Here is a 25,679-nt window from a genome sequence, read left to right as displayed (position 1 = left end):
CTATTGACTTTGGCACAACTTTTGAAGTGTTCCTGAAAAATACATATATTCCTCTTGTTTCAAAATTTACAGTAAATTTTATCTCTGTGTTGAAGTTTGTCTATAAAAACAAATCTTAAATACTCAATTTCATCGTTTATTCATAACATAACCTTAAAATGTGTGCCAGATAGACAGCAAATTCCATGTTGTGTGTATTGCATGCTAATTTTAGACAAAACCAAATTATTTGGAACCTTTTGTTATAAGGCTAAAAGCTACCTATTGCCCTTAATAAGCAGATATGAAAGATGAGCCATAAAACCATTCTGTGTAAGCAGACAACTGTCATCAGTTAGCAATAATTCATGTGATGGTGATTTCCAGAGTTATGAAGAAGAGCATCACAGTAATACAGATCGAGTGTGCCTGCCAGTACAGAGTAATGGGATCAAAGAGTGGCTTAGGGCTAGTAACTAAGTGGCATGATCAGGCCACAAAATCTTTTCAGTAATTGGTCTTCCCCAGTTTGTCATCTGTTCCAAACAGTGTTGTTTATAAACTCCCCTAAATGAGACTTCATGAGCTAGTGGATATCACTTGTTAAGTACTTAAAAAATAAGGGGTAGGTTAGAAGTACTTTAACATCAGTTATTTCTTTGTGTGTTCTAGTTTTTCAGCCAAGTTTGGAGAGATTTTATCCTTGTTGTTTCTTAAAATTCTTGAAACTTGTGTAAGAAAGTCAGGGAGAGCTGCTGTAAAACTACGCAGTCATGCTGAAGACTCCTTCAGCCTTTTGGGGAACTCTACACTGTCCAGGAAGCAGGATGGGGAAAGGGGGGGGGCAGAAAAAGGCCTCTGAATAAAATCTAACATAGCAGCCACAGACCTAAAACCCTCTGGGATGAGTTAATCTTAAAACATGTTGATAACTGCGGGTTAAGACATACTTTTTTGGTTTTGTTTTTAATGGATAACCTGTGCAAATGGGAATCCTACCAGACATAAAATTTTTCAGGTAATAGAAAGTGTTGTACAGACTGTGAATGGAAGAGACAGATGTGCCTTTCCTACAGGATGGTTATTAATTTTTAAGGGGGTTTTCATGCATCTGGAGTGGTTTCTCTCATTCATGGAAGCAGTAAAATCTTAACAGAATTCTAAACCTATCCTCTTCAGTTTTTGCTCTTGTACCACTGCTCTCATCTCTGCCTGTATTAGCTTGTGGCATTCCTTAGCCTTAAGGCACCGACCTTTTGCAGTGCTGACGCAAGAGTAAATCCTTTCTGAACAGTCCTTGTTACTGCTTCTGGGAGTGCAGAAATTCCAGGGAACCCAGGCTCTCTGCGTCATGTGCTCTAATGGTGAGATGATTACCCACAGGTGAAGAGAAGATGGCAATTTGAGATCTTCAGAGCTTCCACACCAGGTGTGCATTGCTGAGTCAGGAGCAGGTATTGACAGGTCACTTCTTGTGCAGCACTGACAGTCTTATTCCTCAGCAGAGGCAGGTTTGAAACCATTAGCAGTCATTAACACAGGCTTGCAAGCACACAAATGACTGTAACAATTCCATGAGATTTGACTTCATAAAACTTCCTCATAAAAAAGTCTCAGACAATGCATCATCAAAGCAGTGTGAGTAGGGATTGTTTATGGAGAGATGGCTATCCAGGATTTTGAGCTTGAAAGAAGAAAAGGTCTTGTTATCAAGTGCTGTTTATCAGCATGCAGTAGAAGAAACTGGGCAGGTGTATAACTTCTTTTGGAAGAAGAAGGAAGGGCCATGTTGACTACATATTATATTGTTATAGCTAATCCCAGTGCATTTAAAAGTTCTAAGAAATAAAGTCATTTGGATTAAAATATGTCATTTTGAAGAGGTATTCTGAGTTACTAAAAGTTAAGAGAAAATATTTTTTTTAATATTGCCTGGTTTGTAGAATAACTGCTGTACATACAGAATAGACAGTGTCATATATTACTCTACAGGCTTACTTATATTATTTCTTGGAGGTAAGTAATGCTGTTTTTCTCCTGTCTGCTGTAAGATGTTACAAGGTTTTAGCTTGTTTGCCTAGAAATAATATGGTGAAGTTGTCCTGTGTATTTTTTGAAATCAAGTTAGTTGCAGTATAACACAGACTAGTGGTTACTTAGATTTGGCCTTTATAGAGTAACACACGCTCCCCTTATTTTATTTTTTCTGAGGCTGTTTTACCTACACAAAACATTGCTAAGCAAAGGGAAACATCATTGCTGGAATGTGCTGACAAGAATTTAATAAGGATGGAGCTGTGCAGCAAGTCTCTTCAGAGTTGATCGAAATAAATGTTCACTCCAGGAGTTGAGAGTGAGGATATTTCACATCACACTGAAAAAGAATATTGAATATTCTGTGAAGTGGGGGGTCCCATCATAGTTGTAAATATGCAAGTAGGTCTTTTTGTGCGGTTAGTTTCTATTTGTCGTCTGACATGTTGAGAGGCTGAGGTCATAGCTTCGTGAGCATTTTTTCTGGCAATGAGGCTCAGTTTTAAGAATCATCCATCACTTTTCCTGCCTCTCCATTCTGCTTGTGTGGCAACAGAATGGAGAATCAGAGAACTGACCTAGATTAAAGACAACCTTGTTTTATGCAGCTGCACAAAGTGGTGTAGGTTGGAGTTGGTTGGAGTTGCTAGGAAAGCACATGTATGATCACCAAATTTCAGTATTAATTAATGATACAGATGCCTGCTCTACGCTCCTGCAGTGCTTTTCAAACATAACTGCAGCTGTGAAATCTGCATAGACACTGAAGAGAGAATTTACAATGGCAAGCTTTAACCCAAGCACGCAAGCCTCTTCAAGTCGTCTCTAAAGTCCATGAAGAAATGCAGGACTTCCCCATGTTCTAGGGCTTAGTTTGACCTCAGTCTCATTTCTTGAAGTGGGCTACAGAGCAAAGAGGTTACTGTTATTCTGTAAATGGGAAAACTCTCACAGTCCATTGGTTTCTTTCAGCACTGCAGAGTGTAGAGCTGGTATCCATATCAAAAGACAACATTTATGTGAAATACATTAATTCTGCAGAGTTTTGGAAAGCTCTCTACCAATTACTTTTGTTTTCCATCACAAAGCTGATCTTAGGAACTGGACATATCCAGTTTATCTGTTTTGTAAGGTTCAGTGGCTGTAGATTGTCAGCATTTTATGTCAGCTGTATATCGTTTCTGATAGCTGTGAGTATGGATAAAAATTGGGAGAATTTACAGAATCACAGAATTGTGAGGGTTTGGAAGGCACCTCAGGAGATCATTCAGTCCAACCCCCCCAAGCAGGGTCACCTAGAGCAGGTTACATAGGAATGCATCCAGGTGGGTTTTGAGTGTTTTCAGAGAGGGAGAATCCATGACCTCCCTGGGCAGCTCTAAGAGATTTAAAGCTGTAATCAGAGCTTAGGACCCACTCTTCAGTCCTTTTACTTAGTGGTAAAGTATTTGTTAGGAGAGAAGCACTGAGAGGCCTGCTGTAATGAATGGGATGCTGATTTATTTTTCTGAGTATTTTGCCTAGAATTCACTAAACTGTTTTAATTCTTTTTATGTGGAGTATAAAAATGTTAGTGAGACAAATATTTTTAATATATTTTGGTGGCAGACATCTGCTGCACAGACTAACGTTGCATATTTTTGGTGAACCCATAGTAGTTTGCCTTTCAGCATAGATTGCAGAGACACTGGTTCCCATATTCCCCCTATTTCCCCTTGTCTTGGAGTCTGCTGTTAATACACAGCAAAGCTTTTTTTCTCAAGAATATTACTTTTAAAAAAAAAAAGAAGAGGAGCAGCTATGTGAAGTCTTGCCTTTGGGTGAATTTCTGAACTGTCTGTTCTAGGAGATAGCATTTCCTTTGTTCCAAGTGCATAAACTCAGGGCTTTGCTGAGGAAGGGCAAAAGCACTGCCATCAAAGAACACTCTGGCGTGGATTTATGTCACTTACCAATGAGCACATTGATGGTCACAAGTAGTTCATAATTCTCTCTGAGTAGACAACAGTTTTGTGGGTTCATATTCTTCGTCTGACAAAATGCCTGTAACACTTTTGCCAAAGGCAGTGTTTTCCAAGGCTTAGCTTTCCTAGTGCCAAGGTCTCTTCAAAAGCAGTCCAAAAGCCAAGTACTAGTGGGCATAAAAGCCTACTGTGGCAATAGAAAAGGCTTTAAAAACTTTTGTATTTGTTCACACAAGTGTTTCAGTGTGGAAAATCCTGCCTTTAAGCTTCATTAACTTCATAAGACTGCAAACTAAGAGTCCAGTGTTTTATGCATTTTTGTGCATTTAAATTTTAAGACAACAAGCATTAAAGTTGAAATGCAGATTACAAGGAAGCAAGGAAGAAAAATGGATTTTCACCCCAGAACACAGTGCTGTGAGACCTGTAGCTCTGCAGCACTCCAGCATAACTCTAGATTGAAGTCTTAAGTGAGCCGTTCTTAGAAAAATGCAAAATCCTCTAAGCAATGCACGAGAGGATGAATTGGCCTATAAAAAGAAAGAGTAATAACTATAAGCTGCAAGACAAGGATGTCTTTACTGTGCTGTGTTACCTAAAATCTTTCAGCACTGTCTGCCTGTCTAATGATAAAACTTCTAAGTCACTGCTGAGAATTTTCCAAAATCCCACACTCTTACTACTCCACAGACATTTTGATATAATGAAATTCCTATTCTGGCATGCAGCGTGAGATCCGAGCAAGAAAATGTGGAATGGCAGAGAGGCTGGAACCAGAGGATGTTTAAGGTCCCTTCTGACCCAAACCATTCTGTGATTCCGTGAATATGTCCAAGTACAGATGTCCAGGATTCTAGGAAATGTGACTTGCCTTCCCAGTGCACACCAGCCATCAAACATTGAGTATGTTGAAGTTAAACATTAAGCAAGAATGTAAACAATATATATGGTGCTTGTAGCAGTTCTGTCATGCACAAAAGAAACAAGTCCAAATGTTAATACAGAATATGCTATTTAAATGGGAAACAAAGAAGCTTTGTGATTCATCACAGTATGAACACTAGCTCTTCTTTATAGTTGTTCCTTAAAATTAACGCAATTTTATATGCTACTCTTGAAATAATAAAAACTGAATTCCAGAGTTGATTTCACATGAGAACCTGTGGGCTCATAAGTTAATGACTTCACTTTGCAGTGCTATTGCTTGACAAATTCTGTAACTGCAACATAGGTCTAAGTAAGTGTTGGATTTCTGTGTGTCATCTCTGCAGCCATTTAAACTCACAGGCTTTAAAGTAAGCTGTCTGCTTCCATTTCTGTCTGCTTTTCCATTAATGAGCTAAGTTACAGATAAGATTTACCACCTTTAGAAATTTAACTTTGTTAGTGTAGTGGTTTGCAGGTTTTCCTGTATGCCAGAATTTTTCATTCAACTTCACAGCAAATCTGCCCCTGTATCTCTTTAGATGTCTCCAGAACTTTTGTTAATATCTCTCTTGTTGAGTCCTGGGGCGTTCCCCTACCTGCTTGATTCACAGATGAGAGAAGCAGTGAGGAGTGCTGTGTTCCTCCAGGCTGCAGGTGTGTGGGGGGTTGTGGGGAGCGGCTGCTCCGGCTGCGCGCATGCTGGGCGTGTCCCAGGCACCTCGGAGACCACTGCCCTGCCCTGCTCTGGGGGTTTGGGGAGCGACTGGGCACAGCCCAGCGTGTGCAGCTTCTCTGCAGGACATGGTAGGCATGTAGATGTGCATCTAGTCTGCAAACTCTGCATTCTGAAAGCCATGAGCTGGTCTGAGCTTTGTAGTTTCAGGGAGAATGTGGTTCCTACAGCCAATGGATGTGTGTCAGGCAGGAAGAGTGATGTGCTTGAATGCAGAGGATTGCAAACAGCAGTCTGCTTCTATCTGAATGTTTTCCATGTTTGTCATCCAAGCAGAGAGGATTGCAGAACTTTTAAGATTCAAATTAGTAGGTTTTTTTAAATATCAGTTTTAACTGTTTTAGTAGTGTTGTGGTGGACTGTGCTGTTAACTAAAACTTGCCATCTTATGCATGGATTATTCAGTTTTAAAAAGTGGAGACAAATTAGTGCCCATGTTTAAAACCCTGTGAGGCTGCATTCAGTTCAAGATGCTTTTTGTTTTGCTTAGGAAAGTAGGAGTGACCAGTTAGTCCTGATGTTTGTAAATTCTTAGAGGTTGTAGTAAATTTAATTTGTTCTGTCTTGTTCGTGTAATCCAGAAAATACTCTTTGTCAGAAAACTAGAAGCACCAGAGTAAGGAAATAAAGCTAGACCAGGTTGCTACTGCAGCCTTAAAGCAAAGCCACTGTAGTGCACGTACATTTCTTAAAACACTTTTTTTTTTTCCCCCACAGACCTAAAGATTTTCGAAGGAATTAATAACAATAAAAGAAGCAGTGCCATCAGGAGTGTTTCTCCTCCTCCAAAGAAAATTCTTCTAACATGGAAGCATCTGTGCATCTCAGTCAACCCTTCTATACTGAATGTTTCTGACAGCTATTAGCAAACATGAGTTGGCAAGATAATAGAAATTACTGTGTTTGAAACGGCTAAGAATAGGTGTTATGTTAATGCCATCTGTACTGTGCATCATATGATCTATTTGTTAATGATATTTGGTTTGATACTATTATTAAAGAATTAATATCTTTGTAATGAATATTTGCATCTCATAGAAACAATACATTGACTGCTGCTATGAAGTAGCTCACTCTAAAAGTTGCAAAATTTGATTTCCATGCAGGAGGAGCAGAGAATAATTACGGTCACCAGCCATGATTTTTCATCCTCGAGCTTTGGCCATCTTTTGATACATTGTGCTCTAAAGAACAAAATGGCAACTACTTTTTTTTTAATTATCTTACTTTTTTCAGACTACTGGTCATCTGCATCTACATCTTGGGTATGCTGATGACAACAGGAAGGTTGACTCTACTTTCTAGCTTCCAAATGTCATTAAATGTATTCCTAATGATATTTTGTTCTTGATGTGGAGATGTTACATGGTTGTCATTGGGAGACTCAATATTCATATGGTTCTGTCTGCCTTGGAAAATAACCAGGCAGAGCACTGCTCCAGCTGGGCATAGGTTTTGGAGATGGCACCCTCTGGATTCCAGTGCTGTTACACCAAAACACCCACTTGGGGCTGTGCAGAGCAGTTTCTGAAGTGACTCTTCTCATTAGGAGGAGGTCTGCTGACAACCCAGGGTAGAATAGATTTCAGTCAAGAGCTTGTTGAAATAACAGGCAGTAAAGGCAGATCACAGGAGAGATACTCTTCCTTTTATTCCCCCTTCAGCCTAAACCTGATTTTCATTCAAGTCACAGGAACATGCCTTACTTACTTTAGGGAACATATTACAGAACGAAGCAGCAACATTTTTATTATGAAAACCTAAATGAGGAAATCTAAGTTAAGGGTTGAATGATGCAAAAAAAGTCATAAAAATTATTTCACTTTTGCAAGCTGGTTCCCTGAAATTCGTTTCTGCTTTCCTGCATGGAAAACCCTCAAGCCAAAGCTGTTCTGTAAATAAGTGAAGTTTTCTGTGTTGTAGGAGATGCTGATACGTTATCTGCCAAATTTTACAATGTTTAGTGAGGGGAATTTAAGTGTTCTACATCTGTTTTGTACAAGCATCATCCTGGAAGAAAACCAGTGGTTTATTTATAATCATATTTCATTACATGAAATAAAGGTTTGGTATTGGGCCTTTCTTTGACATTCAGAGGGGCTTATCCCAGGAAACATTCCTTCCTAGTGAATGTGAAGCCTTCATTTCCAGGTCAGTTCCTACACTGCATTAACTAGTGAAAGTATTTTGAAAAGGCCTAGGTTGCAGTAAATGCTCTTTCCTGTGCAAGGACACAGTACACAAAGTTTATTGGTAAGATCTCTGTGGCATCAGGTGTTCCTAGTGTGCTGAATACTTCAGTAAGCAACTTCAGTTTCTAAGGTGGTCTGGAAAAAATATAATACTCTTGATTATTCAGAGACTGGATTTTGGAGAAAATTTTGACTGTGTTTTACTATTTTTGGCAAACATACAATTCCCGAATAATATTTTTCTAATTGGGTAGAGCCCACTAGTTAGTAACTTTTTATTACCAAGGTATGTCAAACAAGTGATCATATGACCAATGATACCAGAAGCATTCTGGTCAGTATGTTGCCAGTAAATGGCACAGTAAATATAAAGTTAAAACAAATTAACTACTGCAATTGGAGCTTCTGCTTTAGCATATAAATTGTTATAAAATTGGAATGAGTGTGGCCACTTTATTATCCCCAAGTCATTTGTTTAATTCACTACATGTGGTGCGAGGAGGGGGAGGTGTGGCAGTGGCAGCTGGTTGTGTGCATGTCCCACACAGGGGATCCCTCAGGCCAAGAGCACCCAAATTCCCTGTGGTCAGAGGGGTGTTGTGCTGCTTCCAGCTGCTTTCCCAGGCCGGCTGACTGGTGTGGGAGCCGCTGCAGTGGCACAGCACAGGTGACACCAACTGCACACCACAAGCACCCTCAGGGATTTGGTTAGGCTGCTACCAGCAGGCTGTTACGTGGACTAAATAAGTGATCAGTTTGACCACGCTGTGGCCCTACATCCTTGGTTTTGCCCTATCACTCTCTCTGGTTCCACGGGAACTTGAGATTTGGATACAGTGTTGCAGGACAGCCAGTCAAGACCAATATACTGTGCACTGTTAGCAGGATACTCAAAAGTCTTTCAAAGACAACACAGGCACAATTGCTTGGAGCCTGATTTTTTTTCCATCAGCGACCTTCCATAGGACGGGCAGAACTCTGAGCTGTGTCAGTACAACCTGGATGGGAGTGGGCCAGCAAGGGAGGGACACAGGGAGTTTGCAGTTGGGGTAAATTAACACAGGTGTTCTGAGCCTTGCCAGGCTCTTGTACCTGCTTGTGTGTGAGAGAGCCATGCTCACTTCGGGGCTCAATGTTCTGTCAAGTGGGGTTAAGCTGCAAAAAAATAAGTCCATAAAGTGCATTATACTTTCCTACTTTCTATTTTAAATGCAAGTGCAGGTAAGGAAATGACATTCAACTCACATTCCATCAACTTTTATCACCTTTCCCCAAGAAAATGGTTGAAGTCAGGGGTGAAAGACATAACGTAAGGGGAAAAGAGAAAGGCAACCTAGAAAGGTATACAGCCCTCAGCCAGAGCCTGCTAGTCACATGTGCAAATTGTGTGTGCTACTAATGAGGCTGAATTCTAGGCAAGATAGTTGGGGATTACACAGTAAAGGTACCCATTCATCTTCTTCCAGGTGAGCTAAGGGAGCTGCTGGCTAGAAGCCAAACCTAACAGGCTCTTCTTTACTGTAGGGTATGGATAGACCCCCTCCCAGTCAGGGATAAGCAGGAAGATGGTCCTGGGATGTACAGGACAGCCTCTCCATGTCTGTATCGGGCTAAAGCAAAAGTGTTCCAAATCTATGCTTCCAGCTTAAATGACCATGTTCGAGCTAAATCTTAGTTTCCAGTGCTGTTCAAAGCTGTTTATTGAGTCACTTTATAACTTACCTTGTTTGTAGATAATGAATTGCCCTGTGCTCAAGCTTTTGGGTTGGCATTTTGCCTTCCTCTCCTCGTTAGCTGACCCAAGTTGCCATCCCAAATACACCTGCCAGTCTTTTGACTTGGGCATGTCGACATGTGAAATCTCACATCCACAGTTGGCACAACTACCTCAGCTCATAGTTACTCTCTGCATTTGCCCATACATAATTTTAAAAATAAGGCTAAATAATATTTATACTAAATAATGTTTATACTACATCCTTTAAAATAAAACCATTGCCCAAAAGTGGTGAAAAGAAGAAATGTATTTCCTTCTCATTGCATTCTGTCCCCTGAAGAGCTAATGCAATTGTTTTGAGTTAAAAATCGAATACAGAATTACCATACAAAAGCTTGCCACTTTTATTTGCATACAAAACAGAAATGAAAGAGGTTCACAATAAATTATCAGTGTGCTCCCATGGAACATTCTTGCGTATTTGTTTTAGGTGAGTTAAGAAAACAATGGTCTGTTAATATAAGAAATCTTTGCAAAAGGATAATAAGCTGGGTGCAAGGACGCCTGATGCATTGTTCTCCAGTGGATTTAGTCAGGTTACTCTGCTAGTGAAACAATTCATCCAAAACAAACAGAAAGTAATCAACTGGGAAAAAATGGATAACAAGACATTAACTTTTAGCCGAATGTATTTTTTTCAATAGAGTTTGAAGAGTGAATGGAAGAGTACTCCAGAGAAAGATCTACAAGTGACCTTTCATCATCATCTAGCACCAACCCACTAACATACTAAACTTCTGGCATGCAAGATAATTACCATTATTTGTTGTGTCAACTGGCCATGTATACTTTTCCTTTTACATAAGAGCCTGTAAACATCTTCAGTGACAGGTGAGGCACCTGGACAAAAGGCCAAACACAGATGCACATAAAATGTTTCCCTTTTTTAAACAGTTCACTGAGGGGGGCTTTTTCCATCCTTTGTGCGTACTGGACTCTGGGCGCTCCTTTTGGCAATCCTCCTTGCGAAGCGACTGATTCCCGGGGATCTCAGCTCAACGGCTTCCATCTCTTCTTGAACAGGAGTAAACTCTGGTTGAGCAAGATGAGGTGATGGATAGGACTGGGAGTATGGTAAGGGGTAGGACCCGTGAACTATGTACGGCTGTTGCTCACCATCATAAAGGTCCTCAGGGTCATAGATTTGGTAGGAGTTATGTGGCAACTGCACTACTGGGATGTCTTGATCAGTTGGCTCACCGTATCCACCTTAACCCACCACCACCAAGAGTATTCATACGGTTAACACAGGAGAAGGGGAGTAGAAAATTAGAGCATTCATTAGGAAATTGACATTTTACATACAGATGCATTTCTATATCATGTGTGTGAGTATATATATATATAATCTTTAAATACACATCTTTTATTCACATAAAGGAACAATGAAAACATTTAACAAAATTAATAAGCTGGAGCAATTGGAAACCCACCAACAGACAGCCAAGTTAGTTGGAAACCACCACCACAATTTGTCAAATGTCCAGTTGTAATACTGTGCTCATTACACACTGCACACTCTGCCTGCTATAGCTTATTCCAATTATGGGCTAGAATACATGACTAGCAGGCAAAAATGGGTCAGGCAGTAATTTTTAGCAGTGCCAGGAAGCCAAGTGCATGTACAGCAGCTGTAAGTTCATTAGTGGTAGTCATTATCGTTGCTGGAAAGCACAGAGCAGTTCAGCATCCATCTCTGACCTTCAGCCCAATGAGACCTGAACCAGAATGAGCCTTTCACCTTCTGGATTGGTAGCCATTGTAAGGAATTGGGCCTTAAAACAGGAAATGAACAACGGGGAGGGGAAGTGAGGAGGAAAGGATAGGAAGAGACGACAACAAAAACATTCAGGTAAGTAAAACATACAAATCAGCTCGGGGGCAGATTAAACTGTAAACATCAAACAAATATGCCTTATGTGTAACATTTGTAGTGACTAGTGCTTTACTAATAAATTTTGATTTTAGGTTGGGTGATACAATATTTGGTAGTTGTGTTAACTTCTTCCCATGGCCTCTCCGTGCTATAACGAGGTGGGAAAGTAGGATACAGAGAAGATATAGAAAGAATAATTTTCTTCAGATGGCTTCACTGGTTAATGATGGACACGTGCATTCCTGTGCCAGGTTACACTACTACGGGTTTAGTAAGGGTCATGCTCTCATGCCACTCAGAGGCACATGGAAGGGGAGGTTGAGCAACACGTTTGAAAAACTAGAAATGTAAAAACTCTGCTGTCACAAACATGAGGTGGTGGGGCTTCAGCACAGACCATTGAGATGGAGCAGGCTCATACAACTACACAAACAGGTACAGGACAAAACCCAGTAGGCGGGATCAGTTTTACAGGCTGGGATCAGACAGTGGTCACTTTCCTTTGGTCACTACAGTGGGTCACCTTCTCGTTGTGCTGCAGTCCCACAAAGTACAGCCACACTGGACACACAGATTTTTAGCGAGCTACCACATTTTAGTGCAAGGTTCACCAGTAGCCTCCATCTCACTTGGGCTGTTAGAAAATGCCACCCTCAACTCTGCAGCTGCCCCAACTCCTGACTACTCACCTCCCATGCCATACCCAGCGCAAGAGGACGGGTCACAGTACCCTGGAGGCCCAGCAGGACCCTGTGAGCCTGGGGATCCTGTGTGACCGGCAGGACCTCGTGGGCCCGGAGATCCCGGTGGTCCCGGGCTGCCTGTTCGACTTTCTCCGGGAGGTCCTGCATAAAACAGGGAGATGAAATGTGAGCAGTGTCTTTCATGAGAGCAGGGATTTGAGGCCACCTTTCCTGGCCTGGAAAACATGACACTGAGAGTGCTATAAACACTTCCAGGAGACAGTTTGAGTGGAGGCACAAGGCATCCTGGCTCTGACTCCCCTGGGCAAGCTGAGGGAAAGACTTCAGCCTCTGGCAAGGAAGACAGAGCAGCAGCCTGAGAGGAGACCCACTCCCAGTGAGCCTCCTCTCTGGCTGCTGCTTCATCTTCCTTGCCAGAGACAGCTTTAAGCCAGAGCTCGAGCAAATGTTTCACCAAACATCAGACTTCTGGAAAGGGATTTTCGTGGGGAAGGGACAGCCCTGGATGCCTGCACAGCTCTTGATTCCTCCCATTCCCTTTCAATACAGTTTCTGGGTAATGCTGTGACTTGATGCCAGTGCCTAATGGCCAGGATATCCTAATGAAGTCCCAATTTTACTCCTGTTTCAACAGGACATGGATATCACCCTCTCTACTTTTTCAGGAGCTAAATATAAATCCATGTGATATAATGTGCTTAATTATTTTATGTTTCTCCGTCAACTCACATTTAGGTATGACCTTGAGTCAATGTGAAAACAAATTCAATTAGTCCAGATTAATTTTTCCATTTCCAGAACCCATGTCTGAAAAAAAAATACTTAAAACATTTTTAAAAGGTGGGCTTGGAAAAGCAGTTTGTCATAGGGGAAATGAAAATACTTGTGTGATGGGTGACACCATCATGTGGTGTATCACAACATGATAATACATAGTAAGAACATTATGACGATTACGGTGCCTGAACTGCTACTCTTCTGGTACTTAAGGAGAAAGAGCTGATCTAAGCTGCTTCACACATCGGTTGGAGTGGTCTAATCCTGATGCCTCAAATCTAAGTTTACCTGTGGATCCTGGTGGGCCTCGGGGTCCTTGTGTTCCAACACCTGGATTGCCTTTTTCTCCTTTCTCACCTGGTAAACCTAAGGAAATAGTACTCAGTCACATTTTGATCAAAAGTGTGAGCAGCGTTTATTATTTAAGCAGGATTATAGTTCCATATGTTATTTTTCATCTAAAAACAGATGTCAGAGAAGGAAAGATGTGAAAATTAAAAATTATTTGGTTCTTTTTCCATCCCTCCCCTAACAGCCTCTGAAGAGAAATGTCATTCCTGGGGTCTTAAACATTCCTGCTGCCATGGTGGTTTCATTGAGATGGTATGCAGAGGCATCGGCCAGTTTCCACGCTGCACTTCCTATGGAAAGCTGCCTCTGGACTACACCAAGGTGCAACTATTGTAAGTCAAAAGAGTCTTCCAAGCCTTGTAGCTATAAATTACTGTGTGGCCCAGAAAAGTCGAATTCTTAGTGCTACAGCAAATTTTCCTTCAAACATTCACCCACCAAAGAGTGGTTCAGCACAAGATGGTTCTATGCATACATGGAGAAAGTTGTTATCGGTTATGGCAGTCTTGTTAAACATGAGAAAGGAGTTTCATCACACTCGAAATGTGACCCCCAAAGGAAGCCCAATCTGAGTGCTTCCCAGTCTTGAAACTCTGATATTCCAACATGCACAGCCAGTGAGTTGTGTTCCTACACTCGCTCGTGGCACTAAATTTCTCTCCTTGTGTCTGATGCATGGAGATCACAAATCTAGTAATTCAGAGAAAGAACTGCTTACTTCCAGCTTTCCATCTCCTTCTGCACTACCTCTATGGCATCCTATAAAAACACTTTCTATATGCAGCCATCACAATAAGCAGTGTTGAACTATAGTAGGTGTCAAAACTATAAATTCCAGACCCTGAGTTTCCACTGGTGACTTGAAAATTCTTGTAAAGTCTGTGTTTAATTTGGATGGTTCAAAGACACCAAATCCAGGCTGGTTTGTGGGACTTCCCCCCCATTTTCCAGACCTCCCTCCCAGCACTGGTAATTGCTCTCCTGATTCACAGCTTCCCCACTTTCAGAGTCAAAGCCTATGCACAGCACCTTTATCAACACAGAGCAGAAAGCAAACAGTTCCTGCCCTGGATGGGGCAGTATCTATAATTCCAGCTGACTGGGTTCCCTCCTTCCCCTCTGCTCAGGTAACTGCTACCTCTTAGGGCAAAACAGCTGGAGAACCCCTCATTTTTGTAAGGAATCACAGAATATGCTGAGTTGGAAAGCACCACAAGGATCATCGAGTCTGACTCCCAGCCCTGCACAGGACCATCACCAAGAGTCACACCATGTCCCTAAGAGCATTGTCCAAATGTTTCTTGAGCTCCATCAGGCTTGATGCCATGACCTGGGGAGCCTGTTCCAGTGCCCAACCACCCTCTGGGTGAAGAACCTTTTCCTAATAATCAGCCTAAACCTTCCCTGACACAACTTCAGGCCTTTCCCTCGGGTTCTGTCACTGGTCACACAGAGAAGAGATCAGTGCCGGCCCCTCCTCTTCCCCTCATGAGGAAGTTGTAGACTGCAATGAGGTCTCTCTTCTGTCTCCTCCTAGCTGAAGAAACCAAGAGACCTCAGCCCCTCCTCATAGGGTTTCCCCTCAGGGAGTCATAGAAGATCTTTTTCACCTTCTTAAGCTAATTTCTAATGGAAGCAACTAAGTAAATAAAAAGCCTGAGTGTAGAAAAAACAGTAATTAAAACCCAACGGTGGCAAAGAATTGCTTACATCGAGTTTATCAAATTAGAGTCTGAGGAACTGAAGTGGATTCAGTATCTGCTGAGGACTTCTGGGTCTTCTGCAGGAACAAGAGGCTTCCAGAGCGACATATTGTGTGCCCCAACCACATGGAAAACACAGGCCACACCACTGCAACCAGTAAATCCACACTGAGCATATAATTTTTAACTGAAGCATGATGACCCCTTTGTCTTACCTCTACAAGGTTCTTTGCCGCTGTCCTGGCATAGTTAAGGTATTGCCTGTTTCCCTTTTCTGCCTTTTATCTCCTTCAATTGCATAATTTTATGGGGAGGGTGGTGGTGTTTTTTTCCAGATGCCTAAAATTTGCTTAGCCCTTCTTCAAACATACACAGAAACTCATCTATGGCAATTCTCTGCCTGTGCTGCAGGCCTTGCAACAAGGTAAATGTATCCAAATTATCTCTTACCACACAGGACCTGAAAGGAAAGGCTTGCCGTTTGCAAAAGGCGAAGTCTGTTTGTGTGAAATGCTTTTTTCCTAAGAAGACTGACCCATTACAACCATCTGGAATCTACACAGATGTTTAGTACAAGGACCATTGCTTATCCTACTGCATGCTAACATTACTTGGCAACTTCAAAGACAACAGCCACAATGTTGTACTCAATTATAATTATTAACACACACAAAACTACACAGCCATGTGTGATGTTCACAGGATAAAATGTCAGTAAGAAATGCTAAATGTGGAACAAATCTACACAGGCTAAGAAGAAAATGTTCATTCTGGAATAAGTGATGAATCTCTTGTGCAGGGCAAAGCTTCTTTAAAAGCAAACACTGAAGGCCAAGATAAAAGTCTGCATCAGGTTTCTCTTAGTCTGATTTCCAGTAAAGTTTACCCAAGTTAAAGAGAACATAAACACTGACGCAAAAATATCCTACTCCTAAGGCAAAATGCTTATGAGTTAAAGCCATGGGCTTCCCTGACAGACTTAAGAGACTCATAGACCTCTTGATTTGCTCCTAATAAATGGCAGAATATTCAAAATTCACCCAAGTCATCTTTGGTGCCAGTAGGACACAGCTTACAGAAAGCCAACCAGACAAGCCATCATTCTCGTAGGTTACTGCTTTGTAGGTTACTGCAATGGCTAACTGCCCTCAGAATGAAAGCATGTATCAAAACTTGCCATTTGAGTTGAGTGCGTTCAGGTTCCAGGAACTGCTTTCATACCTGTGCTATGGCCATGCTTCAGCAATACCATCAAACTATCTCCCCCCTTCATGCCAACCATGGGTTTATATCTTGTCCCCATCCTCTTAAGTTCAGCCCCATGGAGATCACAAGCAACAGAAATGAATTATTTCCAACCCTTCACTAAAGATAACTCTGATAGCATCAGTTATTGAAAACAAAACCAAGCTCATGAACACATTTTCTAGCAAAGAAAATTAAATTTCCATGGTTTCCACACAAATGGAAATCTCAGGTGTTCTTTATCTAATTTTGTCTTTAAGAGAATACTGTCCTGTGAGAACTACCTACTGCATTTAAAAAAAATTAAACTGCTACCAAAAATGTCTTCTTTTAAAGATGTTCAGCTGTGAGCATAGTGCATAATAACACAGGGTTGTGATTTTTTTCTTTTTTAATTCAGATAAAGCTAACATTGGAAATAAAAATATTTATTTGATGCAACTGGCAAAAGTTACATTTAATTCCACTGGAATTTTGCCAGCACAGCTGTAAATGTGGCTTTTGATAACACATGTTTAACTGGTTCTTTCATATGAAGCCAGGAAGCAAATAAGGATGAAGCTGTGCTTGAGGACATTAAATTTCCCAGTGACAGCTTAGGTATTTATTGTACTTTAATCATAGTGGGATGGGCCAAGTAGCCGTAAGTTTTGTGTACCACTTCAGGCCACATAAGAGCTGAAGTCTATCTGGTAATAGAAGTACTGCACTTTCACAACATCTGAAGGCTAGCAGTGCCTCAGAATAATTTTTACTATGGCCTTTCCATTTTTCCTCAAAGTTGAGAAAACTACCCATATATTATAAAAATAACTGGAAACCAAAAAGAAGAAAAAGACATGTTGACTCTCGGTTTTTATATTATTTTGCAGAGGGTCAACTACTTCCTGGGCACTCAGAAGCCAGACACTAGTTGTTGAAGTCCCAGTTCATAAACAAAACCAAAACAAAATATGTTCAAACTAGCTGAAAGAAAACCAGGAAACAGTGCTGTGAACTAGTTAAAATTCAAACAGAGATGAGTGCTGTGAATAATCAATGTTCGGGTTTTTTCCAAACCCCTATACTTATGCATATAAGCAAAGAGCAAAATTCTAGTAATTTATCTGGGATTATGTACTGTAGGGGCCTGGTAATACAACGTGGCCTCTCAGCTGGAAACAGACACTGAGAACTGAATCTGTCAAGAGAATGACTAGTCCTTTCTCACTGAGGTGGTCTCTCTTAGAAGGACCAGCTCAGTGTGTTACTACTGAGAGGAATTCCATCCAGGAATAGGACATCATTGGCCTAGAAGTTCAAGTGGAGGTTTCTAACAGAACTCCAAACACTCTCTCAAACATCTGATTAATGCTTGGCAGAGTGACAAGGTAAACAAGGGAAAAGAAGCTATTGGCCAGGCAAGTTAGCAGGGAAGCCCACTGATGTCTCTCACTGCTGACATTTTCCAGTAAAGCTCTCTTTGGTGCACCGTTTCTAACCAGTTCCACACGCTGCTTTCTGAAGTGCCCCCTTCTTACAGGCTGGGATTGAATAGGTGGAAGGCAGGAGAGGTGAGCAGGAAGAAACACCTGGCCTCCACCCACCTTTTATCTTCCCGCTCTACCAGCGCCTTGCCACTCAGCTCAGAGCCAGTAACAGGCTCTTGCAGCAATCCCAACAGTCTGAGGGGAAAAAAGCAACACTGCCAGATAAGCAAACAGTTGTTTTTTCCTTCTAATGGCTATTACTGGTTAGCACACTCTATTGCAGGGCATTTTCTGAACTTAGAGGGGGAGCCTGACTTTCAGAGTTGCTAATCTGGCACTGGGCTTGAACATTAAATTGGCTTCATACACAGCCAAAATGCTGATGACATTAGTGAAAAGAAACACATTGTTCATAAAGACTTCCAGGTGGCTGGCTGGAGATCTTCAGGACAAGACTATACATTGTTATACAAGTGAAATGCAAGCGGTGCTTCAGAACACAGCAAGGGATGGAGTCTGATCATTTACCATCCTCTCTGTAGTCACTGGAAACTTAAAAACCCTTCCTTCCACCCAGAAGCTGAACAATTTTAGTCTGCTACTTCCCTGTATGATATGTAGTTAGGAGTTAAATGAGAATTGGGAATGCACGAAAAACTTCCAATCATTTTCCACAAGCATGAAGCTGGTTAAATAATTTTTAATTTTCATTTTTGCATTTTGGGGTTGGCTTAGAGCAATTCCTTAGAAATGGGTTCAGAAATATTCCAAGGGTCTGTAGCAAAAGGTATCTTCCTGCTCAATAAAGTGCTACTACATCAAACACACATCAGTCTAAAAATTCAGTTGCTTCTGAAGAAATTGAATCCTCAAGGAGTAAAAAATTATTATACACTTTTGCCTAGTTTCTGAAGGAGCTCCTTCCTCTTTCTTACAGATTCTGTTCTAGGCTCCAGTTACATGAATGTCCTAAAATCCATTTTCACTCCAAATAAACTAGCCAATTATTTTGTCTTAAAGTTTATGCATGGATTCTTGTTTCTTGAAACAACCTCATTTTAATCTGCAAGTATGGTAAAACATTCCCAACATTTGGTATTTCATTTTATGAAAATCTGCAGAGAGCTCTGGCTGACTGTAGTCCTGAAGGATGCTTGATTAGAGCTTTCTCTCTACCAAGTATAAAACTCCTCACAAGAACTACCTGCCAAAATCATCAGTTATCAGTTATCCATATATAGAGAGGAAAAGGGTAATAGAAAGGAAAAGGGCAATAGTCTTTTTAATGTGCTTTTACCCTTTCTGTACTCTATTGCCAGTGCTGCTTCCCAGGCATTAACACTGTCTGCAGTGGGCTGACCCACATCACATTTCATTTAAATGACTGTATCTAATCACTCTGTGATTTCACAGTATACAACATGCATGTCTGGACCTCAGCACAGCAAATACAATAGAAAGTACAAGCTAAATGTCAGACATGTTCCTTTTTTTGTAGCCTGGCATTTCAGTTGCCCCATTCCCGAAGTCCTAGCTTGAACAGCCTCTTCCCAAGAAGCCATTTAAAATATGCTAGTATTAGCATGGAATCAAGTATCCTGAAATCTGCATTCAGCGTCTCCAGATCACTCTTTTTAAAGTCAGTTCCTCAGCTGCTGTCTCTTCCAATCTTCTTTTCTACTTGTCTCACGCTCCCTCATTCTTCCTTTCTGGACAGTGTCTGGTTTTTGCTCAGCTGGAGCAGGCAGCAGCATGACTGAATGGTCAGTACCTGAAACTTTGCCTCTTTTTTTCAAAATTACAGTCTTGAGGGCAAGACTCACAGGTTCACTCAAAGACTTTCTATTAAAAACAATGTTTTAACTATGGTCATAATGGCTACTGTGAACTGGAACTATTAAGTTCCTGAACAGCCTTCATAGCAATTAATTTTTAAAATCCTAGTCAGCAGATTTTGTAACAGCAACACCAATTCACTGCTTTTGAATATCACATTTGTCTCTTGGGTTTTTGGTCACCTCATGTGATATTCTTCAAAGCACTTTCGCAATTATAGATCTACTCAGTATTACCTTCTGAGGTTAGTGCTACTCTGGGACACAAAAGATTGCCAGGGTTGCACAGAGAGAGAGTAAATCAAACATGGAGCTTGTTTTGTTGTTAGACAGTGCTCATGGAGGAAAGGAGAGGAGGATCTAGCCTACATGTAAGAATACAGAAGAGAATTCTTGTAAATGTTAAGTGTATTACTTCTCGCTGACCTCACCATTTCCTCTTTTTTATCCTCTCTACTCCTCAAACTAGAAATTTTTCTCTCTTCTTATCAATATTGCTCCTTTCAGATGATCATGACTCAGAAATACCTAGACTGACACATTTTGTTATCAGAAAAGCTCAACTTTTCCCCAACATACACATCAGTTTTGCATCTGACTTTCTTCAGTTGTTCTTTTGCTTATTTAGAGATTCTGCTCCCTTCAGAGCCTCACTAAGATGAAACATGATGTGATGGGATGTGCACAATTAGATTCCACCAATATTTAGCAGTTTAAACATTAAACCTCTGTCAGATTCTACCAAATCACACTCGGCAAAGCCTGCATGACCTTCATGACAGAGTCTCCAGAGCCTTCATTACAGTCTGTGTTAAGCTCACCAGTTAGCTAATGAGAAAACTGTTGCTTTCACATTTACACAGGAAACAAAAGCTATTAGACTGTATCAGGAAAGGGAGGTGTAATTTTGTATTTGTGAAGTATGCAGCCTACCTCTTTCTCCTGGTCTTCCTGGCTGACCGGGGCTTCCTGGAAACCCTTGCATGCCTGGTGATCCTTGCTCACCCTGTGGCCCTGGAGCCCCTGGCCGACCTGGCTCACCAGGAGGTCCCGCGATGGTTCGTGTTGAGACAGACTGGCTTGGAATCTGGTTCAGAATTGAGTTATATCTTGCCATATGACCTGTCAGGAAAAATTCATAATTTTCAAGTAGCAGTGGGAAATCTGGTTCAGCAAAGTTTGAACAGAGTACTGGCAGGTTGTCAAGGCTGTGGTCTGTCATGCTTTGGTATTATGAAGTTGTGCGCTTGTTAGGGGAGAAATAGTAGTTTAGGGAGGGCATAGAAAATGAGAGAACTATTGTGCAAGATTTTATTTTCTTACTTTGGTAAAGGTTTTGGGGGCATTGGTATTTTATGTCTATAAAAATTTAAAATTCTTGCAGCAGAAGCTTCTGTATAGTGTCACAGCTTGGAGACAATTCCAGCTTTTTTTTAGATGGCTGATGCTAATCAGCTCTAGCTGGACATAAATCCGGTTGAACATAAATCTAGTTGGAACATAAATCCCAGCTGTCTAGTATAAAACAAACAGGTCCCCTTGGATATTTTGAAAGGTGTCATATTTGTAAGTAACTGTGGCAGGAAAAGTTTCATTCTAGAGAGAGAAGCATATGGACCATCCATGTACTTGCCTTGGATGAGCTGTTCACACACTTGACGAGCAACAGCCCGGACCATTGCCTGGGACTGGAGATCACCCTGGATAACAACAGCAGCAGTGTCATGAAACAGTTCCTTGACTCAGTTCTGTGCTGAAAGCACTTTGAGCAATGAAAGATATTTATTACTGCTGACACATTATATCCTCACAGATGAGAAAGGAAAGCCAAAGAATTCCTATTTCTCTTTTTGGCCAGCAATCAGAGGTCTGAGAAGATAACCCTAATAAGAGATTTGGAGACATGCTTACTGCCACATACTTCCCACCTTCAAAATATTAATGTAGCTATATATAAGACCATGTCTGGAAAAGAAGGAAAGTTTGCTTAATTGCAAAGAGAAAACTGCTGTGCCTGTAAACACAGAGAAACATAAATTGTCAGGAAAAGCTCTTTTTGAAACACAAGGCCAGGCAGGAAACAAACCACGGCTAACATGAACATAGACTTACCCGTTCACCCCTTTCACCCTTAGCTCCAGGAGGACCCTATGAAAAGATTCAGTACAAAATTAGTTCTCATTTTGTTCTGCTCAAAATTTTTAACACCTAAATATTGTCTTCCTTGCAGATTCATAGAAAAGGGAGAAAAAAATAAACAATAAACAAGCTTTGAGGAGGTTCTGTGACAGTAACAAATACACTCATTTCAGTACTCTACAGAATGTTCACCTTTGGCAATTACATGGGAACAATGACTTTCTCAGGTGCTTGTCACACACTGAATTCCCTTGTTCACAGTAGCAGCAAGGACAGGCCACCACATGATGCATTTCACATGGCTGAAACAGGTCTAATTTTTGCAAAATAGCAGCCTGAAATTTGCTGTAGTGAGACTCTGCATCCACTATGAACAGAGTCAGCAATGGGATTAAACTGCACAGAAAATTACATATGACATTAAGGATAATGTAATACTGTAATGATGGTGAGGAGGATTATGGATTGGAACAAGTCGTCTAAGGCAGTTACAACTCCACCAATGTCAGGTTTTGGGGTGGGCTACACATTTCTCAGGAACTCCTAAAGCAAGGAAAGGTTTATTGGTCAGAGCCCTGTATGGGCCATCCACTTGAGAGCTGGACTTGATGATCCTTGTGGTTCCCCTCGAACTCAGACTACTCTGTGCTTCTGCATAGGTAACCAGCCAGCTGATACATGGTTAAAGCACAGCTTAGTCTATCCTTGGAGAGAAGAAAATCCTACAAAAACTAAAAGATTGTTTCTAAGGCCTCTATAACTCTACGTTTTGGAATAGATTGTTACTGAAGCTCAGTAATTTTTCAGCCACCTGTTTTTTTCTGCACTACTAGAGTCTAACCATGCACAGCAGAGCTCTTACATGACTCACAGGAATATCTACATTCTAGAAAATTTAGTTCAATATCTGGAACATGTGTTTGGACAGGAACTGCACAGTCAACATGTTATATATTGATAGTAAAAGTTCCATAGCGCCTCAAATCTCCTTTGCATCTTCCATGATCACACTTAGAAACTATGTAGAACTGGGCATTAGGTTATTATCTTCACTTATGTATTATCAGTCAATTTAATTTCATTTCCACTTAACCATATGAAAATGCTTGCATCGGCCTAAATCTCCAAACCAAACTGGATTTCGGAAGAAAATTTTCTATTCTAAAAATAGAGTCAGAAATGCACACTGTCCCATTCTGATGTCTTTAAAAATTAAATAGAATGTTTACTATAATAGATGGGAAAAAGCTGAGCAGGCTTCATAATTAAACAAGTAGTCAAATGTTAAAATATGAATACATAATAGTGTCTGAACTCTTACAGAAAAAAAGAAGTCCACTATAAATTTTCTCTTTTACATAATTTACACACTCATTTCATAGTTGTATTCCTTTCTTCCAGTCAAACTGTTTTGTTCTGGGTTTTTTTTTTTAATAATAATAAAAAATAACGTCTGGGAGACGAACTTAATATTGGAGGTTCCTAATACTAATTTTAGATATAGAGGATATAATTTTGCACACTATGAAACTGATAGTCAAATTTATAATAGCAATCTAGAAAAAGCCCTAGTCATTATTCATTTGTTCTGATGTAAACACCAAGCAACCACAAAAGACAGATTTTTATTCATATATTATTTTCACAGTTTGGAAATCAGAATAATATTTTGGAAATATTCATGTTAATAAATGGCATACTTGAATTTCCAGAGAGTCACTTGAAGGGCAAAGGGGAAAAAAAAGAAGAAAGTAATTACAAAAAGACTACAAATTCACATAGTTGTGTTTTTAACTTCTGTGTTTTAATCTTGTGTTTTGACTCTCTAATCCCTATATTCCAAACATTGTATGTAAGACCAACAAATAAATTTAATTAGAAAGAATGAACAAGGAAAGGTCAATATGATGTTTAACTTAGCCCCTAACTGTGAACAGATCATAAGCAATAAATATTGAGGAGTTCTGTCCAAGAGTGAAGCCAGGCTCAGGAACCAACTAATGCACAACAGCAGACAGAGAAATACTAATTAGTTTCACTTACAGGAGCTCCAATATCACCTTGTGGCCCCTGACTTCCAGTAACACCTGGAACACCTGGAGCACCAGGTATGCCCTATGTGGAAAAAGAGAAAGAAAATAGTGGTGATGGCAATCAACATCCATGAGTCCTGATGGGAAGTGCACAGACAGTTCTGTCAGTCAAAGACTGGAGATTCCCAGAGGGAGGACTATGAAGTACAGTTTGCAGGAAAAAGAGCACCAAAAGCACAGCTCTGAGAAAATCACTTGAGGAAAATAACTTGGGTTGCTTTCTGGAACGGGCAGAAGTTGCTGAACCACTGGACTAAATCCTGTGATGTCAATACTGTGTTCAGGGGGGGCGACTCAGAATGTTCTTTGTAAAAACAAAAAGCTGGATTGGAGAATACTCAGTACCACCAGTAGCTTCACCTAATCTTTTCAGTCTATTAAGAAGGCATTAACTTTGCCTAGCTGCCCTGAGAAGACTGAGACTGCTTCTGAAGGCAACATACATCCTGCGTTAGAGGCTGGATGTAGCCTCTGCTGTCTTCCTTGATTACTCTTTGAGAGCACCTGTGCTCACCTCCAGCCTCCGGACCAAGTAAAACTTGGTGGTTCACTTCAGTTAACAGTCCAAATTGGAATTTTTGACAAAAAGAAAGTCTTATTTCAAATGTTAAGAGCAGTAATTCCCTCTTTATAGTGCAGTTACTTGACGAAGAACAAGTTATCAATCTATTGACAGAACAACTCTCTCCCCTTCCCATGGGAGACATTTTCTTCTTGAGCTAAGTAGGAGTGGAAAGAAATTACACTGGACAAGCAGCTCTCTGCCAACTCTGCGCATCGTGAGAATTCCAACTTCTCTTGGCCTTGCTCTATCCACTGTAGCATAGATAACAGTGTGACCTATGATCCCCCAAAATCCTGCTGACTTTTACAGTAACAAATTCTATGGGCAATACTCACCATTGGGCCAGGAGGTCCTTGTGGGCCTGTGGGTCCATCCTTGCCAGGAAAGCCCTATAGAAGATAAATAAATGCAATTTAATCAGCTTTTTATATGTACTTCGTGAATCTGTTCTGTTCTGTTTCATCTAGAAGAAATATTTTACTTTTGTCCTTTAGTTTTGTTTTGCTTAGTTGTTGTGTTTGTTTGGTTTTGGTTGTTTTTTTTTTTTTAAATTAATACCTGTTGGTAGTGATTTCTTAGGAAAAAATTCCCTTATTTGCCCTGGGGAGGGTTTATTTCTGAAAAGGAGCCATAGTGTCACCAAGATTTAAAAAAAAAAAAAAAAATCCAGCTAGTCTCACACAATACTTTTGAAGTAAGAAAAAACAATACAAAATTCTTCATACTGGCAATTTTCACCTCTGAGTGAATTTCACTTAGAACACTTCTGTAGGGAAATAAATGAGAGGGTTTGCTGTCCAGCCTCTCTACCACAAGGTCACATTTCTACATCTGCTCTCACTGGTTGCAAGTATTCACAGTCCTGCTGATGAGGTGCTGAAAGATGGCAACTGAGAGTGGGTCTCTCTGCCCAGCAGTGCTGTACATATGCTCCAGCTATCACTGAGGTCCTGAGTTAGGAAGCAGCAGGAATGTTCATGTGGTTTACATTATGAACGTGCCTCAGAGCTTCCAGAAATGAGAGCCAAAAACTAAAGATAACTTGGAAACTGGAAAGCGAGTACATCACAGAAAAAAAGACTGACCAGATGTAGAAGAAAATACACTATTTATTACTAAAGTATTCTTACAAATTAACCAATATATGCATTTTGTATCCACGTGCTATAAAGCATGGTTTTCTGACAAGCCTGGTGATTAGGCAATTCTTTAATTACTACACAGCCTAAACAGGAGAAATATGGTTTTACCTCTGGCTCAAGACCAGTTTGAAAGGTGGTTTATGCGGGAAAGTGTTTGTTTTATTGCTGAAAAGT

The 25,679-nt window shown here is 40.6% G+C and overlaps 2 protein-coding genes across 10 annotated transcripts in view; one reads left to right on the top strand and one right to left on the bottom strand.

The window, feature by feature from the left end:
• MRPL13 (mitochondrial ribosomal protein L13) overlaps nucleotides 1-9,012 on the top strand; it is a 33,986-nt gene extending 24,974 nt beyond the window's left edge. Inside the window, exon 7 of the mRNA XM_032132402.1 lies at nucleotides 6,355-9,012. Coding sequence (XP_031988293.1) covers nucleotides 6,355-6,379 — 25 coding nt within the window. The 3' untranslated portion in view covers nucleotides 6,380-9,012. The remainder of the gene's footprint in view (nucleotides 1-6,354) is intronic.
• Nucleotides 9,013-9,926: 914 nt separating this feature from the next.
• COL14A1 (collagen type XIV alpha 1 chain) overlaps nucleotides 9,927-25,679 on the bottom strand; it is a 115,208-nt gene continuing 99,455 nt past the window's right edge. For 5 of the 9 annotated variants that reach the window (XM_032132336.1, XM_032132328.1, XM_032132291.1 and 2 more), the window contains 8 exons: nucleotides 24,699-24,752; nucleotides 23,749-23,820; nucleotides 21,679-21,714; nucleotides 21,200-21,266; nucleotides 20,500-20,688; nucleotides 13,252-13,329; nucleotides 12,172-12,327; nucleotides 9,927-10,815 (listed from right to left, as the gene is read on the bottom strand). In XM_032132336.1, coding sequence (XP_031988227.1) covers nucleotides 10,502-10,815; nucleotides 12,172-12,327; nucleotides 13,252-13,329; nucleotides 20,500-20,688; nucleotides 21,200-21,266; nucleotides 21,679-21,714; nucleotides 23,749-23,820; nucleotides 24,699-24,752 — 966 coding nt within the window. In that variant the 3' untranslated portion in view covers nucleotides 9,927-10,501. Of the gene's footprint in view, nucleotides 10,816-10,951; nucleotides 11,382-12,171; nucleotides 12,328-13,251; nucleotides 13,330-20,499; nucleotides 20,689-21,199; nucleotides 21,267-21,678; nucleotides 21,715-23,748; nucleotides 23,821-24,698; nucleotides 24,753-25,679 lie in introns of those variants that run through there. The other 4 variants (XM_032132308.1, XM_032132318.1, XM_032132356.1 and 1 more) reach the window with 3 other exon arrangements.

This window comes from Corvus moneduloides, chromosome 1 (genome assembly GCF_009650955.1).
Source record: "Corvus moneduloides isolate bCorMon1 chromosome 1, bCorMon1.pri, whole genome shotgun sequence".
NCBI lineage: Eukaryota > Metazoa > Chordata > Aves > Passeriformes > Corvidae > Corvus > Corvus moneduloides.
The sequence above is the reverse complement of the archived record's forward strand: the minus strand, read 5'-3'. Positions and strand labels throughout refer to the sequence as shown.